This window comes from Penicillium cosmopolitanum (assembly GCF_028827165.1).
Source record: "Penicillium cosmopolitanum strain IBT 29677 chromosome Unknown utg000009l:1.0-9042332.0:1.0-9050551.0, whole genome shotgun sequence".
NCBI classification, from domain to species: Eukaryota; Fungi; Ascomycota; class Eurotiomycetes; order Eurotiales; family Aspergillaceae; genus Penicillium; species Penicillium cosmopolitanum.
This window is the reverse complement of record NW_026622679.1, coordinates 3,926,554-3,943,397: the sequence shown is the minus strand read 5'-3', so window position 1 is coordinate 3,943,397 and position 16,844 is coordinate 3,926,554. Positions and strand designations below refer to the sequence as shown.

The following is a 16,844-nucleotide window of genomic DNA, read 5'->3' as shown; positions in this document are numbered from 1 at the left end:
TCGCGAGATCCACAAAAGAATTATCCAACTCTCATACTAGTATTTTGCAAGTATATAAACATCGCCATTTCATAAATATTGACGATACAGTTCAGCTGAAGTCTTGGTCCTGATATATAAGCTTCGGAGGCGCTGCATCACAAGCTCTTCCCCTGCATCGCGGCAGGGGCGGATGATTAATTTGTGAGATTGTACAATCATCGAGCAAAAGTGCATCAATTCGACAACTCGAGTGTTCTCTCTTGTCTCAATTATGCGATGGAAGAAACCTGGAAGTTCCCATCTCATCTCATTCCGGCCCGAGATGTCAACATCAAGCCCGGGAAGTTAAATTGATTGAAACTGAATCTATCAGTTTGTCGATCACCTCACGCGAGGTATTTCCTCCACCATGGCTGGCTCATTGCGACCAGACACGAGGTCTAGGCAGGTGATGGGGGCCATTTGGCCCCACGGACTGCACGATGAATGGTTCGAAATGGCTAAATCGATCTTTTCACTGGCTGCGCCTTCTGGAATCACGTCATTTGCCCTAAGCAGTGGTGATGATGCACGGACTTGGCGGATATCGAGGAACATCATGTCGCATTCTTTGAAATGAGCCCCAATTCCAGGGCCGAGGCTCTAAATTTTGTCCGACGTCAATTGTCTGTTGTCTTGACCTGATTGACCTGAATTGCCCACCGTCACTCCTGCTACGTGCCTTTGGGGGCGCTTGTGACCATCGTGATGCCGACGATATCCAAAGAGCAGTTGGACACGATCGGGGTCGCGGGGCGAGTCACTTCAGTTCTCTCGATCTTAGGCTCTGCTACTATAGTCGCTGCGTTCATGTGTTCACGGTACCTCCGAAGTCCTATTCATCGAATAATATTCTTCAATGCTTTTTATAACCTCTTCGACTCTGTCGCGACGATGATTTCCGTCAATGGACCATATGCAGGCGACTACTCGTCCTTGTGTCAATTTCAAGGATTTGCACTTCAAATGTGTGTTCTTCATTCTTAGCCATGAGGAGAAGAAAGAGCAAGCTGATGATAATATACTAGGTTTCCGATCGCCGATGTACTTTGGACATTCGCTATGGCCCTGGACACGTACCTCGTGGTCTTCCATCGTTTCGATACCCATTCACTACACAAACTTGAGAAATACTATCTTTCGATTATAACTATCGTCACATTCATTCCGGCCCTGGTATTTTTATTTATTCGAACACCAGCGAAGGGTCCTGTATACGGCAGTGAGAAGGTAAGCTCCGCATTTTCCCACTTCAAGGCCCACGCCATCTCCACGAGACACCGACAAGCTAATTTTGAGCAGATATGGTGCTCCATATCCCCAAAATGGGTGGTCCTTCGGATCGTGCTATATTACGCGCCCGTGTGGTATGTGCAGAGCAGATCTGGCTCCAAGTCCTATCCAATGACTAGATTGATAGATTGATTAATTTTGACTCCCACAGGCTCGTGATCGCCATTGTCCTAGTATTATACTTTCTGATCGGCGTCGAGATCTCACGTTTACGAGACGAATTCAAATTAACCGAGGACTCCGATCACATCCAACTCACCTCACACGTTTCCTCCCACCACACACCCTTCGAAAACCCAAATGGCTCGGTCATCACAACAGTCGAGGCAACCAAACCAAAGTCTTCCCAAGGATTTGACTCCGGTGTCACCAGTCAAACGTCCGTCGAGCGTTCTATCACTACACTTCGGCCCGATTCATCAAGGCCATTCCCACCGAACTACCAGCTCCCGACACAAAGACGGATGTCGTTCAGACAATACATCCTCATGCCATCTCTGTTCTTTTTGGCATTGCTCACAACGTGGGTTACACCAACTATCAATCGAGTCTCTGCGTTTATCCATCCGGGATCGGAATCCTATTCGCTTTTGTTGGCTGTCAGTGCACTAGGGTCCCTTCGTGGATTTTGGAATGGCGTCATCTTCGTCACTATGGGGATGAAGGGCTGGAAACAACGAGCGATTGAACGAAGGACACGATATAAAGTAAGTCAACAGATATTTCCGAGTTCTGCCAGTGTTCATATCCTCCAAGAAATGCTGACTCGAACTTGTCAGGCAAGGCACGGTGTTAGATAAACTCCAGCCGATAATTCAATTAAAAGAATAGAAAATATGGGATAATGCACTTTTGAATTCAATTTTTGATCATCCAAACACATGCTATTTAAATAGAAGCAGCCTCGTTGATTTATCATCGAATTGAGTTCATATAGTTGCCAGTGGGCGATTGCCGGATCTCGCATCCAAGAATCGGTCTTCTCTCCGGAGAAACATCGCGCGTCTCGGACACGGATAAAGCGAGGGGAAATCCGCCATCATCTACGGGGCTGTAGACGCGTATTTAAAGGCCTTTCCGTCCAAATGCTATCATTCAATCCATACGACGAAATATTAGAAGTAGCCAGAGAAAATGGTCACCAAACCTACTGTACTCCACATCGGAGACGCCATCAAATACAACCACGATTTCTACGACAATGAATTCACCTCTCGATTCAACGTCATTCAAGCAACAGAAACAAACAGAGAAGATTTTATCCAAGCCTTGAAATTGAAGAAGTAAACACAAACCCCACTTCCATCTAAACCACAGACTTCCACCTCTCTATCTACCTGCATTACTTCAAATATCCCACTAACCCCGGCAACCTCCCAGATACGGTCCCTTCTCAGCCCTCTTCCGCCCACACTTCCAAACAGGCGGCTTCATGGGCCAATGGGACAAAGAACTAATCCCCCTCTTACCATCAAGCATGCGAATCTTCGCCTCAGCAGGAGCAGGCTTCAACTGGGCCGACACCGACCTCCTCGGCGCAAGAAAGATCTGGTATGCCAACGGCGCTGGCGCCTCCGACGAAGCAGTCTCCGATACAGCCCTCTACATGATCCTCAGCGTATTTCGAAACTTCACGCGCTCTCAACTCGCAGCACGAACCGCTGATCCGGAAAAATTCACAGCAACGCATCGGCTCATTGCGACGATTTCGCAGAATCCCCGCGGCCATGTATTAGCCGTCATCGGGTTTGGAAATATTAGCAGGAAATTGGCGTATAAGGCGCGGATGGCGCTTGGGATGAAAATCCATTACTTTGATATTGTTCGTGCTGATAGGAAGGTGGAGGAAGAGTTGGATGCGACGTTTCATGAGTCTTTGGATGAAATTTTGCGGATTGCGGATTGTGTTACGATTCATACGCCGTTGAATAAGTATACGCAGGATTTGATTGATGATCGGGCTTTTGCGTTGATGAAACCCGGGAGTCGGATTGTTAATACTGCGCGTGGGGAGGTTGTGAATGAGGATGCGTTGGTGAGGGCGTTGGAAAGTGGTCACATTTCTGCGGCTGCTTTGGATGTGCATTATCACGAACCGCAGGTTTCGCGGAAATTGGCGAGTATGGAGAATGTTACGCTGACCACGCATATTGGTGGTGGTGCTTTGGATACGAGGATCAACTTTGAGCTGAATGCTATGAAGAATATTCTCGCGGTTGTGGGATCGGATGGGGAATTTGTTGGACAGCCGCTCACTCCTGTGAACACCAAGGCCTTCGAGGGGGCAGCGCAAGAATAAAGAATGAATGAATGATAATACTCGACTTCGAACCATTCTATGGTATATAGTTTGATTTTGATGCGTTTTGTATATAAGGGGGGTTTCCTTTCTATTAATTGCCCTCCTTCGGGGGAGGCGAAGCGTCCTCCTCTGCGCCTTCAACAGCAGCAAGGGCATCTTTCTGATCGTTGACATTCTTGCCACCAGACGCAGCCTTTGGTTTTTCTGAACTGTCGGTGGGAGCTGTAGCGAGTTTAGCCGCCGCAATACCTCCGGCAGTGGTATACAGAAAGTGTTCTTGAGGGAAGTGGTCAATGTGGTTGAAGAAAGAACCGAATCTGCAGTTGAAGTCAGTATTATAACAGCGATATCCTATGAATCCAATAGAACTTACTGTGTGGTATCCTCCTCCTCGCGGAAGATCCGGTCATAGATTTCCCGCTGTTTGAACTCGTTCATAGCCGCAGCATACTTTTCAAAGTCGATGGGGTCACGGTCGAGGGTCTTTGCTTTGCTATTGTAGTTATCAAAGATGGGGCGCTCGAGCAATAAGCCCAGTCCAGGCGCTTTGGGAATGGCGATACGATCAGGGCCGTAGGTATCCTTGATACGGTCTGGAGTACAACCGGAACGAACAACAAGGGCACACATAGCAACCATCTTGCGAATCTGATGCATCATGAAGCTCTGGCCGTGGACCTTCAAGCTCAGCCACTCGGTGCCATTGATGACAATCGGCTCCGGGTTCACCTTGAATGACTTGATGTGACGCTTAGCGGAAGGATCCTTGTGTGTTTTTTGCACGGTGTAGTTGTGGAAGTTTTGAGTGCCTTCATACTGCGTCAGGCACTCTTGGAGGCGTGTTACGCGGGATGAGGGGACGCGGTAATCTTTCTTGGCCCGGATGTAGGCGGCCTTGATTGCCTTGACGGTGTCGGTAACCATTTGTTGCTGGGGGGTCATCTTGAAAGGCTTCTTCTCCGCAGGCTCAGAGGGATTTTCCGGCGATTCGTCCTTTGTTTCGGGCGTAGCCTCAGCTTCGGCCTCGGTATCGGCCTCCTGTGCGGCTGCTTGATCCGCGTCATACCAGAAGAGAGACTTTTGTACAATCGCGCGGACATCTTCGGGAACGTTGTCCAGAATAGGCTTGATGTATGTCTTATCGACCTCCTCCCACCAACCCGCCACCTCATCCTGTCGAGACTTGAGGTCATCCGTCTGGCCGGCCTTGTCGGCCAATTCCACAATCTTTTGGCCCAAGTAGGTGCTGGGGTGGGGCGGTAGAAGGCAATAGCTGGGCATCAAGTATTCGTAGACTCGGGAGTCGACTAGCTGATAGCAGTTGAATCCACTAGTAGTTGGCTCAACACCCCAAACTCGGATTTGGGGACCCAGCTTCTCGTTGATCTTCTCGACGATATCCGGGTCCTCAATGATCATCTTCAGTGAAACCACATTTCCAGCAGCATGCACACCCTTATCGGTTCGAGCGCAGCGAACGAATGACGACTTCTTGGGGTCTTCGGCGTTGGCTTTGGAGATGGCACCGGCGGAAACAAGAGCGGCGAACAGGTCACCCTCGATGGTTCTTTGGTTCTCGTTCCTAGGAGAGAAATATCAGCATTCCAATTGATAGGCATATCTGGGAGATTTCGCATTGAACATACAATTGCATGCCAAAGTAGCCGGTGCCCGAGTATCCCATCAAGATAGCCACCTTCTTCTTCGGCCGACGCTCTTCCTTCTCGATTTCCTCCTTTGAAAATTGAGTGGCATAGATTGGAGCGGTGACTTCCTCGCCATTTTCGATCTTGCGACGCTTGTTCTCGGCCTGTCGCTCGGAACGGTCTCTTTTATTTATGGCTTGACGACTTCCTTAGTTAGCCAATTGCGATTCCACAGACAGCGCAAGGAATAGCTTGTATATAATCAAGTCAATTGACATACCTGAACTCCTTCCTTCCCATATCGCGGTTCTTACGCCTTCCACCAGCTCGTTCTCCTCCGCTTTGGTTGTCGGCCATGATATGCGACTGAAGATCTCGTCTAGCTCTGGGCGCTTGTGTTGGGAGCCAATGGATCGAGCTGAAACTCGAACAGGAAGTGACGAGGAGAAAGAGTGTAGACGAGTTGGAAGATTTGGAAGAGTCTGGAAAGTTGTGAAGGTCGCTCGATTGCGACAGAAACGGAAGGCACGCATTAACTCGGCTGGCAGAAATCAAAAGGTCGCACCTTCCGCCGCAGCGCAATTCCCATATGGCAGGCACGCTAGTCCAGATACAGCCTAGTGTGTATCTTAGTCATTCCCAAACAAACAGTGCAAACACGCATGTGACGTGAAGCTCTCGGAGCCGCATTGCTGCTTTTGCCTTTGCCTTTCATCTTCACTCACTCACTCGCCTTCTTTCACTCGCTCACCCTTCACCAGGCCTAGCGCTCACCCCCAGCGCTACTCTGTGCCGACTCTGACCCTCAATCCCTCGACATTGTCTCTCGATTCCCAAGAGATGATGATCTATATGCTTCCTTGAACTTTGCGACTCGAAGCTTCGCCTTCCTACTCGACTCGACTCAACTGTCACAACAGACCTATCCCCGAGCTGTCGCCGCGATGGATCTCTCCAACACTTTGATTCGCAGCGTGGTGCGCGCCTTCTACGAAACCAGACACATCCTGGTCGTGGATGCGCTCTTCCTGCACTCAGTGTATGTCTTTCTTTGAGATGCCTCTAAAGCCAGACACCTTTGACTCATTCCCGTCATAGACTTCATGCCGAGGACCTTGCTTTCTTGATGGGCATGCAACAAAAGGATCTGCGAAAGCTATGCGCTCGTCTGCGCGAAGACCGCTTAATCGCCGTGTAAGGGACCCTCCCTTTCCACCACCTCCACCTCCACCTCCACATCCGCCTTCACCTCATACTAACATCACTGGCACCCCAGGAGCACACGTGCTGAGATCCGCGATGGCTCAACTCGCCCCGTCAACCGCGAATACTACTACATCCCACTGCACCCCGTTGTCGACGCGATCAAATACAAAGTCTCGCAATTGACCTCTACCATCAAACTGCAATACACCCCCAGCGAAGAAAGAAAGGAATACATATGTCTCCGATGCTCAGCAGAATGGACCGAACTCGACGTCCTCAGTCTAGTCTCCGACGAGGGCAACTTCGAATGCCAAAATTGCGGCGCAGTCCTCGAACGCACCGAGGACGTAAAAGGCGTCGAGGGCATCGACCGAACCGGCCATGAGAAAAACAGCAAACTAATGGCCCAACTAGACAAAATGCTCAAACTGCTCAAACAAATTGACTCGGTCGAGATTCCACCCAACGACTTCGACACAGCCTGGGACCACAAAGTCGAAGTCATCCGCAATAACCAAACAAATCCTATCCGGCCCGCAATCCCCGTTCCACCAAAGGCACAAGACGCCACCCGCGCAAGCGCCAAAACGGACAGCGCAGCGCTGGAAATCAGTCTCACGTCCAGCGCGGAGAAATCCGCCGCCGACCAGGAAGAAGAAGCCCGTCGCAAAGCGGCTCTCGAGAAGCAAAACGCTTTGCCAGTCTGGCACACCCACTCAACTGTCAACGCGAATAATGGCGCAGGTGGAACTGCAACAGTCAAGAACGAAGCCGGAGTCCCGATCAAAACCGACGGTGTCGACGAAGACCAAAAGCCCTCCCTCGACGAACTGGACGACAAAGTCGCAGCATACTACGCGGAAATGGAGCGCGAAAAGGCTCTCCAGGCCCAAGAAGACGCTAGTAGCGCCGAAGAAGACTCGGATGACTTTGACGAATTCGAGGACGTTAACGTCTCTGTTTCCGGTCAAAGTGGTCCCGCCACCCCAGTCCCCGGAGCCGCGCCCACCAGTGTTCCGACACCTTCATCTGGTATTGCGGGTCTCAAGCGCGAGCATGATACGGGGTCCAGTGCGGCTCCGTCATCCGTGGGCACACCGTCTACCCCTCCTGATGATGGGCCCGCCATGAAGAGGGTTAAGACTGAACCCGGTGTTAAGGAAGAGCCGGGTATCAAGCCTGATCCAGAGGTTAAGCAGGAGGCCGATATTAAGGACGTGAAGAAAGAAGAGGAGTCCGATGAAGATGATGAGGAGGAATTTGAGGATGTTTAATGTGTTACTTGCATGGGGATCAGAGCGGAACGAAAAGAAAAAATAGCAGTCGTTGCTTTTATTGATCATGGCATTGGCGCTGGCGCTCGGCATATGATCTATTCTGTACTTTATTTTACGACTCGGAGATATCTTGAAAACAATTCATCCATGATTGACATTGTCATACTAGTTATGTATTATAATAGTACCATGGTAGTGGCAATCATATCAGGCGGCGGCGGCTTCCCACTTTGGGAGATCCATCAACATCATCCTTCTACCATTTGAACACCTAAGTATGTACTTGTTACTACGCACCCCACGCCTTCCAAGCCCGGGTATCAATAACACCCTTCAAATTCCAACCCAGACAGAACTTTACAGAAAAAGAAAAAAGAAAAGCAAAAGACTTGAAGAAACCCACACTAAAATAAAGTGTGTGCAAGAAATCTCTGTCATAGCGAAGCAAAGAAATAAAAGTAAAAAAACGAAATCATGATAGCAACACCAGACGCCTAGAATGACGTCCAAAAAGGAAGACGTCCACGCCCACGCCCACATCCACATTCACGTCCACAGAATCAAAGATCAAAATCTCATGGGTCATAAAAAGTCGTAGGAGGCATGTTATCTCATCACAGGGTTGTGTTTATTTCATATTCATTCATCGCTCATATTCATGCTCATGCTCATGCTCACGCTCACGCTCACGCTCACGCTCACCCATCCACCCCATCCACCCCACACCACCCATTTCATGAAACTCGCAAATCATCTCGAAGTTGAAGTCGAAGTCGAAGTCGAATCGCTCGCTCAATGCCATCGCAGAAACAAAGTCCCCACAGAAAGTAAAACCGGAAAATAAACACAGAAGGAAAAGCCAATGAAAAGCCCACCCTTGCAAAATACACAAGCGTAGAAAGGATAGAGGAGAGTCGGGTAGGGGGCAGCGTGGCAAGGGTAGGCGGGTAGGCGGGTAAGCGGGGGAATGAATTCATCAAATCCATCAAGGAGAAACCGTAAGTCCTATTTCATCGTCGCTAGCCAGGGGGGAAGTATTTTCCCACATCTCGGGGGTTGGAGGATCGGATTCTTCTGGTGGGCCCCGGGGTAGGGTTAGAAATTGGGCTTGGAATTGGGGTTGAGATGGAGGCGAATGCGTGGTGCAAAGGGACGCATACCTGATTCGAGGTCGTCGGCGACTTCGACCGTCAATTGATCCAGGATGAGGAGGGTTTCTGTGTATGCGTTAGCAAGCTACATTAAGAGAATTCTCCAGAGGAAAGTGAGAGCGAGCGAGCAATACCCGGTGGGGGGGGGGGACTTACGATTAGCTTCTTCCATAGCCTTCAAGTCCTGCTCGCTGTCATCGTAATATAAATCCAGACAACAGCGAATGGCAGAGGTAATGGCGGAAACTTGTCTCGACTCAACAGACGGGAGTGAACTGCTTTCGGTAAAGGTGTGAGAGATACGCAGAAGACAGGCAGCGACCAGTTCATGGGCAATCATTGAGCGATGCGCCTTGGCTTCATCATACAAGTCATCATGTTCGACAAACAACAAACCATCAACGAGCTCATAAGTACTATTGCGCACCCTTCGGTCCGTGTCGATGAGTAGGGTCGGTGCAAAGTCCGGGATGTGATCTTGAACGGCTTGGTTGAACCATGCGCGAGATAGCCCGGCCCGTTCATTCTCAGATTTGCATAGGAAAATGAAGAACTCTAGATGGTCTAGTCCCGCCACATTGTTTATCGACTCGACTCCCTTTGCGACGTGGTCAATCAGACCGAGGACACTCCTCTTGTCCGGACTCTTCTGGCAAAATACAAGCGTGGCGTCAAGGTATGGAATGCAGACTTCAACCGGTGATAGCCGCAGACCATTCTCTAGTGTCTTGACAATATTGTGAAGGAACCCTGAACCAGGCTCCGACTGGAGATAGGATTCAATGATGTACCGAGTGTTTGTCAATTCGGAGAAGTTTTCAGTTTGGAAGAGCTTCATCAACAATGGAATATACCCGTCATCGTTTGTGGACAAGAGCATCTTTGCTTCCTTGACATTGGGGGCATACTTTCCCCTCGCAGACAAGATCCGCTGTTCGTTAGCAAGAACCGGAGTCAGGGAGAAGTCAAGCGACGCCACTAGCGTCGTACAGAGGTGCATCAATTGACCGTATGAGAAGCGACGTCCCTTCTCCACCAGCCTGCTATAATGCAGGTATGAGCCCCTCAGTCTTGCTTTATCATTATGGTCGAGCCAGAGCACGTCCAGACACTTGACAAGGATCCCATGATCCAGCATAACGCCAACATGACTCATACCGGCCTGTGCGAGACGAGAGAAGAAGTCGAAGTAGTCATCCCAGGCACGAGCCACTGTGAGAACATTTGGCCAGAGCTCTTCGAAAAGATCGACAATGTTCTCGACAATTCGCTCAAACTGAACTTGGCAAGTCTTTCGTTCACTATCATCCAAGTCCATCTGGGACAGGTGTTTCTGATAAAGCTTCAGTGCCGAAGTGATCATAAGCAGCCCACGCTGGCGAATTTCGGCATCCGCGTTCGCAGTCTTGAGAACCAGATTTCCGATTGAAGTTGGATGCTCGCAAAACCACCAGAGCGCCCGGGAAGCTGTCTGTGGGCTCCGGCGCAGCATTCCGTGAAGCTCACTGACAATATCCTCAGCCCCCATGTGACCTTTGTTTCTTGCGATCAACTGCTCAAATGTATCCAATCCAACGCTGACAGCTAATGATTCGGAAGTCTGCTTGTCTGGGTAGCTTGGAGATATCTCCTGGACAAGCCGCAATTGATGAACCACAAGGCTGGCATACAAAGGATCCAGCAAGCAATAAGCCCGGATGAAGACTTCATTTTCCATGGTGATCTGGTTGGCCAGCGGAATTGGTACCGACGCGCTGACTGGGACGCCGGGCTTGGCGGGCTTGTAGATTTGCTTGGATTTCTCAATGGAAGAAACACGTTGATAGAACAACATGTAAGCGCTCCAGAGCTTATTCATTGGAACACCGCCCAGGTTGTGCATGGCCTCTGTCTGGCCACCGAAGCATTGATCTGCAATATTCGTCGGGTCGAATGTGCTAACATCCGCGTCGTTGAACTCCACCCAGGAAGGTGAATTTTCGGTGCTGGGCCGCTCGCGGGTGTACGAGTAGTAGTGTCCCGATTCAGCAGTGCCAGTATGAACAAGCACTCCGACGAGCTCAAAGATATCTGGCTCAGCGGATTTCTCTGGTTCCGACAGATACTCGACATTGTATGGTGTCATGTCGATGAGATCGGGGAACTGGAATTGATCGTTGATCTTGCTTCGCAGCATGGTCACCATATCGAAATCAAATCGTTTTAGGTGGAAGATCAGATTGTCTGGCACATCTTTCAGACAGGCCCTAGTATCATGGTTAGCTAGAGTTCTGTGCACCAGCTACCTCAAAGATCGACTAACCGTTTGACCGCATCCACATGGCGGCCACATGATGTGCAAGAATATTTGTTATCTGTGATAGTGATAAATATTAGAAATGCAACCAGACGTAGATGTCACTGTCACTCACCTCCTTGCATGATTTCACCCTCGAACGTATGCCTGCAAACTCTCCTCAAGACTGGCCTTCCCCTTGATGTCACATTGAATGGCAGAGAACGGCTCCAACCTTTCTGAGATGTGCGGGCACTCTTTCGACTTGATCTGTTGAACGAGTTGCCCACCGTAGAAAGACCGGAACCTCTTCTTCTCCTCGGGGGCGACGATTTGGGCCTCGCAGCGATCAAAGAGGAGATTGTAAAACTCATCAACATCCATTTGAATGGTGACATCAATCGCCTCATTGTCATATGTCCTGATACTCTCGACAAAGTCGATTGGATCAACACTTTTCAACCACGAGTTTTGCATCAAAGCGAAAACTTTCTGGGTCTGGTCAAGAAGCCTTTGGGAAGTGTCAGACTCAACGAGCTTAAGCTTCAAGATGAAGTCGCGGAACTCGACATTCATGAAGAGTTGCGTCATCAGTGAGTTCAGGTAGCACGTATTCGAGAGATTGGTAAGGCCGGCATAGCCCTCCGGGGCCCGAAGTGTCTTTGCACGGTCGACAATCCAGGATCCATTGTATTGGTGGTCTTCGTTCCACGCGTCAGAAAAGAGGATATTTGAACAGCGAAGCGAGCGGAGATTGGACTGACCTCGGGGAATAAGACCGTCCAGCTGCTTGATGGTACACGCGGTGTTTTCGTCGCTTTGCTTTGAAAGCAAATAGACAATGCTTAAAAGTTTGTGGCGCGTTGCGCTGTGTAGAACAGGGACTCGTGGCTCAATCATGAGGTCGGAATCCGGGGGAGGGTCCGGGAAAAGCTTGGGAAAAGATGTTCGCTGAGAATTTTCTCGCCGATACCACTAGTTGCGGTTAGTAGATAGTTTCGGCGGATGTTTTTCGGTGGCACATACGTGGTGTGAAGTTCCACCTGGGTCAAATCAGCCGTTTCAAGACACTGCTCAAGCAGAACAGCAATGCCGAAGACAAGATGATCGACGGTCTCTCGGCCAACAAACTAGATTCGGTTAGACAATGGGGGTTAGGTATGGAAAAAAGACTCGACATACCTCCTCGGTGCGTAAGGCCAGTCGCTGAAACAATACCTCACTCCACTCATCGACGTAGCGATCTAGAGTCGCATCGCAATGGGTCGACCCTGTAACTGATTGGAAAACCGAAAGGGCGACCTTGAAAAGCTCTGCACTCTGGGTTGCATAGTAAAGCGAATTTGGAATGATGTTAACCAAGGATTGCCAGATGGTCGCAAGCATGTCAATGTGGGAGGGATTCTCTGTAGAATATACAGAGATGACCGCCCCTTCATCAACCTTGCCATTTGGTGACTTCTTCGAAGGTTTCGGTAAACCACAGGCTTTTTTGATACGCTCGGCCACGTCGTTGCGGCTCGGCTGGTGGGGCTGTTCAAGTAGAAGGGACCGGACCAACTCGTTAACTGCGATTGAATCTTTCAAAGTCGTCCAAAAGGTGTGATCTCGCAGTGAAGCTTCGACAAGAACTGCAAATGAGTTACATGTCAGCCCCTGGCCGAGCTGGATTGAAGCAGGGCTGTCAAAGGAGCGAGCAATGTCGATAAAATTCAGAAGCCGTTTAATGAGTGGCTGTGGGCCGGCAAACAGTACGCGATTGTCATTTTCCACAGGACACACTAGAGTCAGTTAGTATTGGGGCAAAAAAGACAGCTACAAGGACGGCCATACTTGATACCAGACGTAGCAGAAGATCAACTGCGGACATAGCAAGGGCGGAAATGATCAGGTCTTCACTCCGGAGCTTGGATAAATTGTCGGCCATCAAGAGGTCACGCAAAACATCAATACTATGGCGGATAAAATCATAGTTTGGAGACACCTATTTAATAGTCGTGATTAGAGCTGAAATCGATAGATTCTGGGGTTGATCTTACCTCAGTAGCTTCGTCCTCAATGCAATGAAGCAATGTATGGAACATGTAGAAAGCAATATAAGGCCGATCAAAGGGGAAAAGATCGTTGGCATTGCTAGTCTGAGACTTGACACGCTCCAAGACCCAATCATTTGGCGGGAAGGCAGTAAGGAACGTGAAGGTCTAGGATTCCGATAAGCAAAGGTCGAGTTGGAATAATACCGGCATATTACGTACCTGCTCGGCGAGCGGCTCACTGAGCGCCAGGAATTGGTAGATATCATCAAAATACTTCATCACCTCAGAGTCCACCGATGTAAGTGATTGACATTTATTGCTGCGTTGCAACTCTTCGGCATCTGGCGACTTCCGAATTATCAGGAGGCCGGCCTGAAGAGCTTTGATCTCCTTAAGGCGGGTGTCGGGTTTCTCAAACAGGTCCAAACGAGCACCTGCAGCAATCGTTGAGAACTTCGAAAAGCCAGTGAGCTGGGTGAGTCTCTCTGTCAACTCTGCTGCCGTGGAATCATCTCCGATCCGTAGTGATTGAATCTGTGATTGGATGCCATCGCGGAAGGATTGCCATCTCAGATCCAGTGGGCTGCCTCGGAGTGGTCGTTGAGGCAAGGTTGGCGGCGAACCTTGGGGAGGGCTGTACCGAGGACGAGTTCGCAGGCCCTCCAGAAGCTGATGGAGAAACAGGAGCGAACGTGTGAACATGAGTTCATCTAATTCTTCGGATTCACTCGCATCACCAATCTCCATCTCAGTCGCTCCATTCGTAGCCATACCGTCTGATCTCAGGTCTAGCGTTGATGGTCGCTGCGGCCGACTTCAGTTGCTTCACACAACGGCCGACAATGGAAACATGGGTAGCGTCTACGGCAGATCGCGGAGCGGTTTGAATGATCTGGTGATCCAAGTAAACCTCGATGGCGAATTTTGTTGCATCGGCCTCAACCGTACCCGGTGGAGTGGTGAGTATGATATCCCAAATGCGATCCATTCCGGGGATAAATACAATCTCGTTTTCACCAGCTGCGGGGGGTGGTTTGAATCGGATTTCGTAATTGACCGACTGTTTCGCAAACAGTAGGAGTTCAAAGTCGTAGTCCTTGGGTGCCAGGTGAGGCATGTGTTCATGGATACATTGGTCGAGAAATGAGTTCGGCGCGGCACTGCGACTCAAAGAATTGACCATCATGGCCCAGACAGTCCGGTGTCCTTCCGGTCCTAGTTTCGACGACAGGAGTATCTGATTCCACAATGCACTTCCGAGCTCCGGGGTCACAGTCTCCGGGGCTTGGTTGATCAACCGAGATAAAATTTCGACTCGCGACACAAGGCCGTGCTGGGAGAAACAGTCGGCGAGATCAAAGTTTGTCCCGTTAACGGTATGCAACATGTCGTTGATCACCAGTCGAGTCAAGTCGAAATCCGTTGCGAGCTTTCTCATCTCCGACGCGTCCCATTGGGGAACGAGGCACTGAGCGCTTGGATGCTACCAGTCGTGAATTGGTTCATCTCCGCAATGTCTTGGATGCAGCGTTCGTACATTTCCATTCGGTCATCTTCACCAATGCCGGCCTTGATGAAATCGGAGAGCTTGCGACTGCCAAAGCTTTGCAGTTTCGTCCTTTGGTCCGCAGACAGATCTTCTGCCACGGTACTCTCTCGGATCATACGAACACAGAGCCGCAGAGGAATCGCATATGCATGTTGAGTGTCTGACTGATCCATGAATATGTGTCCAGGATTATGCCTGGGGGTCATTTGGCCAAGAAGGCTGTCGCAAAATTCGAGCATGCCCGCGTCGAATTTGTCGAGAGGGAGGCTAGAGAGCTTTTCGCAAAGGTAGAGTAAGGCTGGGGAGGCAGTCGTGTGCATATAGAAAGTCTTCGTCAGCATCGACAATACCTCCGAGACAATACGGCTGTCTTGGCTTTCTGTGACAGCCTTCCAGATGACATCTGTTTCGCGATCCGTGTATGTTGATGTCACCACCAAGAACCCGACGATGTTGCTGCTCCGACCGATCAGCTGAGGATGCGAATCAACGCCCACAAGATAGTCGACTATCTTGTTTTCTTTGATGAAGCGGACGAGATACTGGACAAAGGGATCCGAGATGCCATCGGGATTCTGTGAAATGTACTCCTTCCATACGTCGACCAGTGCAGCCTGCATTTTGTCAACACCATGGACTCGAAGCTCCATGCGGCCTTCCATGAAATGCTTCTTCAGGATTCCAAATTTCCAGCCCCCGAGAAGGATGCGAGTGTTCTCGTCGGTGCTAGTATGGTCAGGGAGATCGATCGCCATGTCCTGTGAAAGTCTGCGCAAAAATTCATCGCCACGACGGCAGAGAGCCTGCAGGTTGCGAGGGAACTGACGCCCGATGACCATGTCACTAATATCGCTCGTGGCCCAGGGGGATTTTTTTGTGATCCATTCCTGGTATTTGAGATCGATCGACCTGAGAGTAGTGTAAAGCTGATCGATCGGGGCAGTAGTTGAATTCGTAGTTTCTGAAATGAGAAGATCGGTGTTCTCTAGTGACTCCAAAGTGCAGTCAAGAAGGCCGCAGATGGTCGTGAGATAGAAAAACAGCATCTGTACAAGCTGGGGGTGTTTGGGGGTGAGCTCGAGGGCAAGAGCGCAATAGTCAGAGAGCTTCGAGGCGGCATTCAACGGGCCAAGAGTTTGGGCTCGGACGTCTAGTAATACCGCTCGGAATTCCCTACCATACATCCTGTCCAGGGCGCCGTAGAGCGGGATGCTTTGAAAGGAGACCAGCCATCCCAGCTGTTGCAGATAAGACTTTGACATGCTTTCTGGTGTTTGCTGATCGGGTTCGTCGGCCAGGACCTGCAAAAGGATGGAATCCTGTTCAATCAGGTGGAGGGTGATCTGCACATAGTCCAAAAGAAACCTCTTGAGGCAGGGCAGCAAGCCCACCCCGTCGTTGATTGGAAGGTCGGTTCTAGTATGCGGGTCAGTAAGGTGGAGATGGGCGGCGGGGGTAGAGTAGAAGTTAGTTCATACTTGCGGCGGAGGACAAACTCCACGATGGTCGGGAAATTTGACCAGAAGTCCTCATGTTGGACATAGGTTTGCAGGGTCAAGAGATCCAGGTTACGAGCACAGTGGTCCATCCAGGTCTGGACTTTCTGTATGATGGCAGCAGCATCGTACATATCACCTGGTTGGCGGGATAATATAATTAATATCATACATCAAAGACGAAGGATAAGCTTTCAACAAAACTCAAGTTCACTTACCTTTATCCATGATCTGAATGAATCTTGCGACACTGTTCGAAGCACTGAGCTCTGGACGGACCCGTGGAAACAAGTCGACCAATGGAGTCATGTCGGCGATGTCTTGAATAAGGTCCGACTGAGAATCACGGCGGACGATTTCCTCCAAGGGCCTCCAATTTGAGTGATTGGAGTCTTGTTCCATATCTTCCGGGTCGGCGATTTCGATCTGAGGACTTGCTTCGGGGGAAGAAGGAGCGGAGGCAGATACGGCATTTGAGTTGGGGATTGAAGTCGGAGTCGCGTTCGGAGAAGGTGATTGTGGAAGGGCGGCATGTAGAGTGGGAGATGAGGAGTCGATAGGTTCAGGTAATTCGGAAGTAGGAGACTTCATG

General features: G+C 49.9%; 5 protein-coding genes across 5 annotated transcripts; 3 read left to right on the top strand and 2 right to left on the bottom strand.

Annotated features, from left to right (window-relative positions):
* Positions 1–915: 915 nt before the first annotated feature.
* On the top strand, positions 916–2,114 carry gprI (putative cAMP receptor (Car4); the record flags this gene model as incomplete). Its single annotated transcript, XM_056634218.1, has 5 exons — positions 916–989; positions 1,050–1,251; positions 1,324–1,388; positions 1,466–2,021; positions 2,094–2,114. The coding sequence occupies 5 exons, from the start codon at positions 916–918 to the stop codon at positions 2,112–2,114; spliced, it is 918 nt and encodes a 305-aa protein (XP_056484838.1).
* A 334-nt stretch (positions 2,115–2,448) lies between these two features.
* On the top strand, positions 2,449–3,613 carry N7509_009580 (D-mandelate dehydrogenase-like dehydrogenase; the record flags this gene model as incomplete). The annotated part of the gene is made up of 2 exons (XM_056634217.1): positions 2,449–2,597; positions 2,695–3,613. 2 exons carry the CDS (start codon positions 2,449–2,451, stop codon positions 3,611–3,613), a joined length of 1,068 nt encoding a protein of 355 aa, XP_056484837.1.
* A 94-nt stretch (positions 3,614–3,707) lies between these two features.
* N7509_009579 (pseudouridine synthase PUS2) lies at positions 3,708–5,619 on the bottom strand (the record flags this gene model as incomplete). Its single annotated transcript, XM_056634216.1, has 4 exons — positions 3,708–3,933; positions 3,990–5,198; positions 5,263–5,466; positions 5,543–5,619. The coding sequence occupies 4 exons, from the start codon at positions 5,617–5,619 to the stop codon at positions 3,708–3,710; spliced, it is 1,716 nt and encodes a 571-aa protein (XP_056484836.1).
* Positions 5,620–6,206: 587 nt separating this feature from the next.
* N7509_009578 (putative transcription factor TFIIE complex alpha subunit) lies at positions 6,207–7,742 on the top strand (the record flags this gene model as incomplete). The annotated part of the gene is made up of 3 exons (XM_056634215.1): positions 6,207–6,301; positions 6,361–6,456; positions 6,539–7,742. The coding sequence occupies 3 exons, from the start codon at positions 6,207–6,209 to the stop codon at positions 7,740–7,742; spliced, it is 1,395 nt and encodes a 464-aa protein (XP_056484835.1).
* A 1,098-nt stretch (positions 7,743–8,840) lies between these two features.
* Positions 8,841–16,843, bottom strand: N7509_009577 (uncharacterized protein; the record flags this gene model as incomplete). Its single annotated transcript, XM_056634214.1, has 12 exons — positions 8,841–8,962; positions 9,053–11,142; positions 11,326–12,146; positions 12,215–12,301; positions 12,354–12,952; positions 13,005–13,155; positions 13,211–13,372; positions 13,427–13,983; positions 14,039–14,682; positions 14,745–16,172; positions 16,235–16,391; positions 16,471–16,843. 12 exons carry the CDS (start codon positions 16,841–16,843, stop codon positions 8,841–8,843), a joined length of 7,191 nt encoding a protein of 2,396 aa, XP_056484834.1.
* Between the last annotated feature and the right edge of the window lies 1 nt (position 16,844).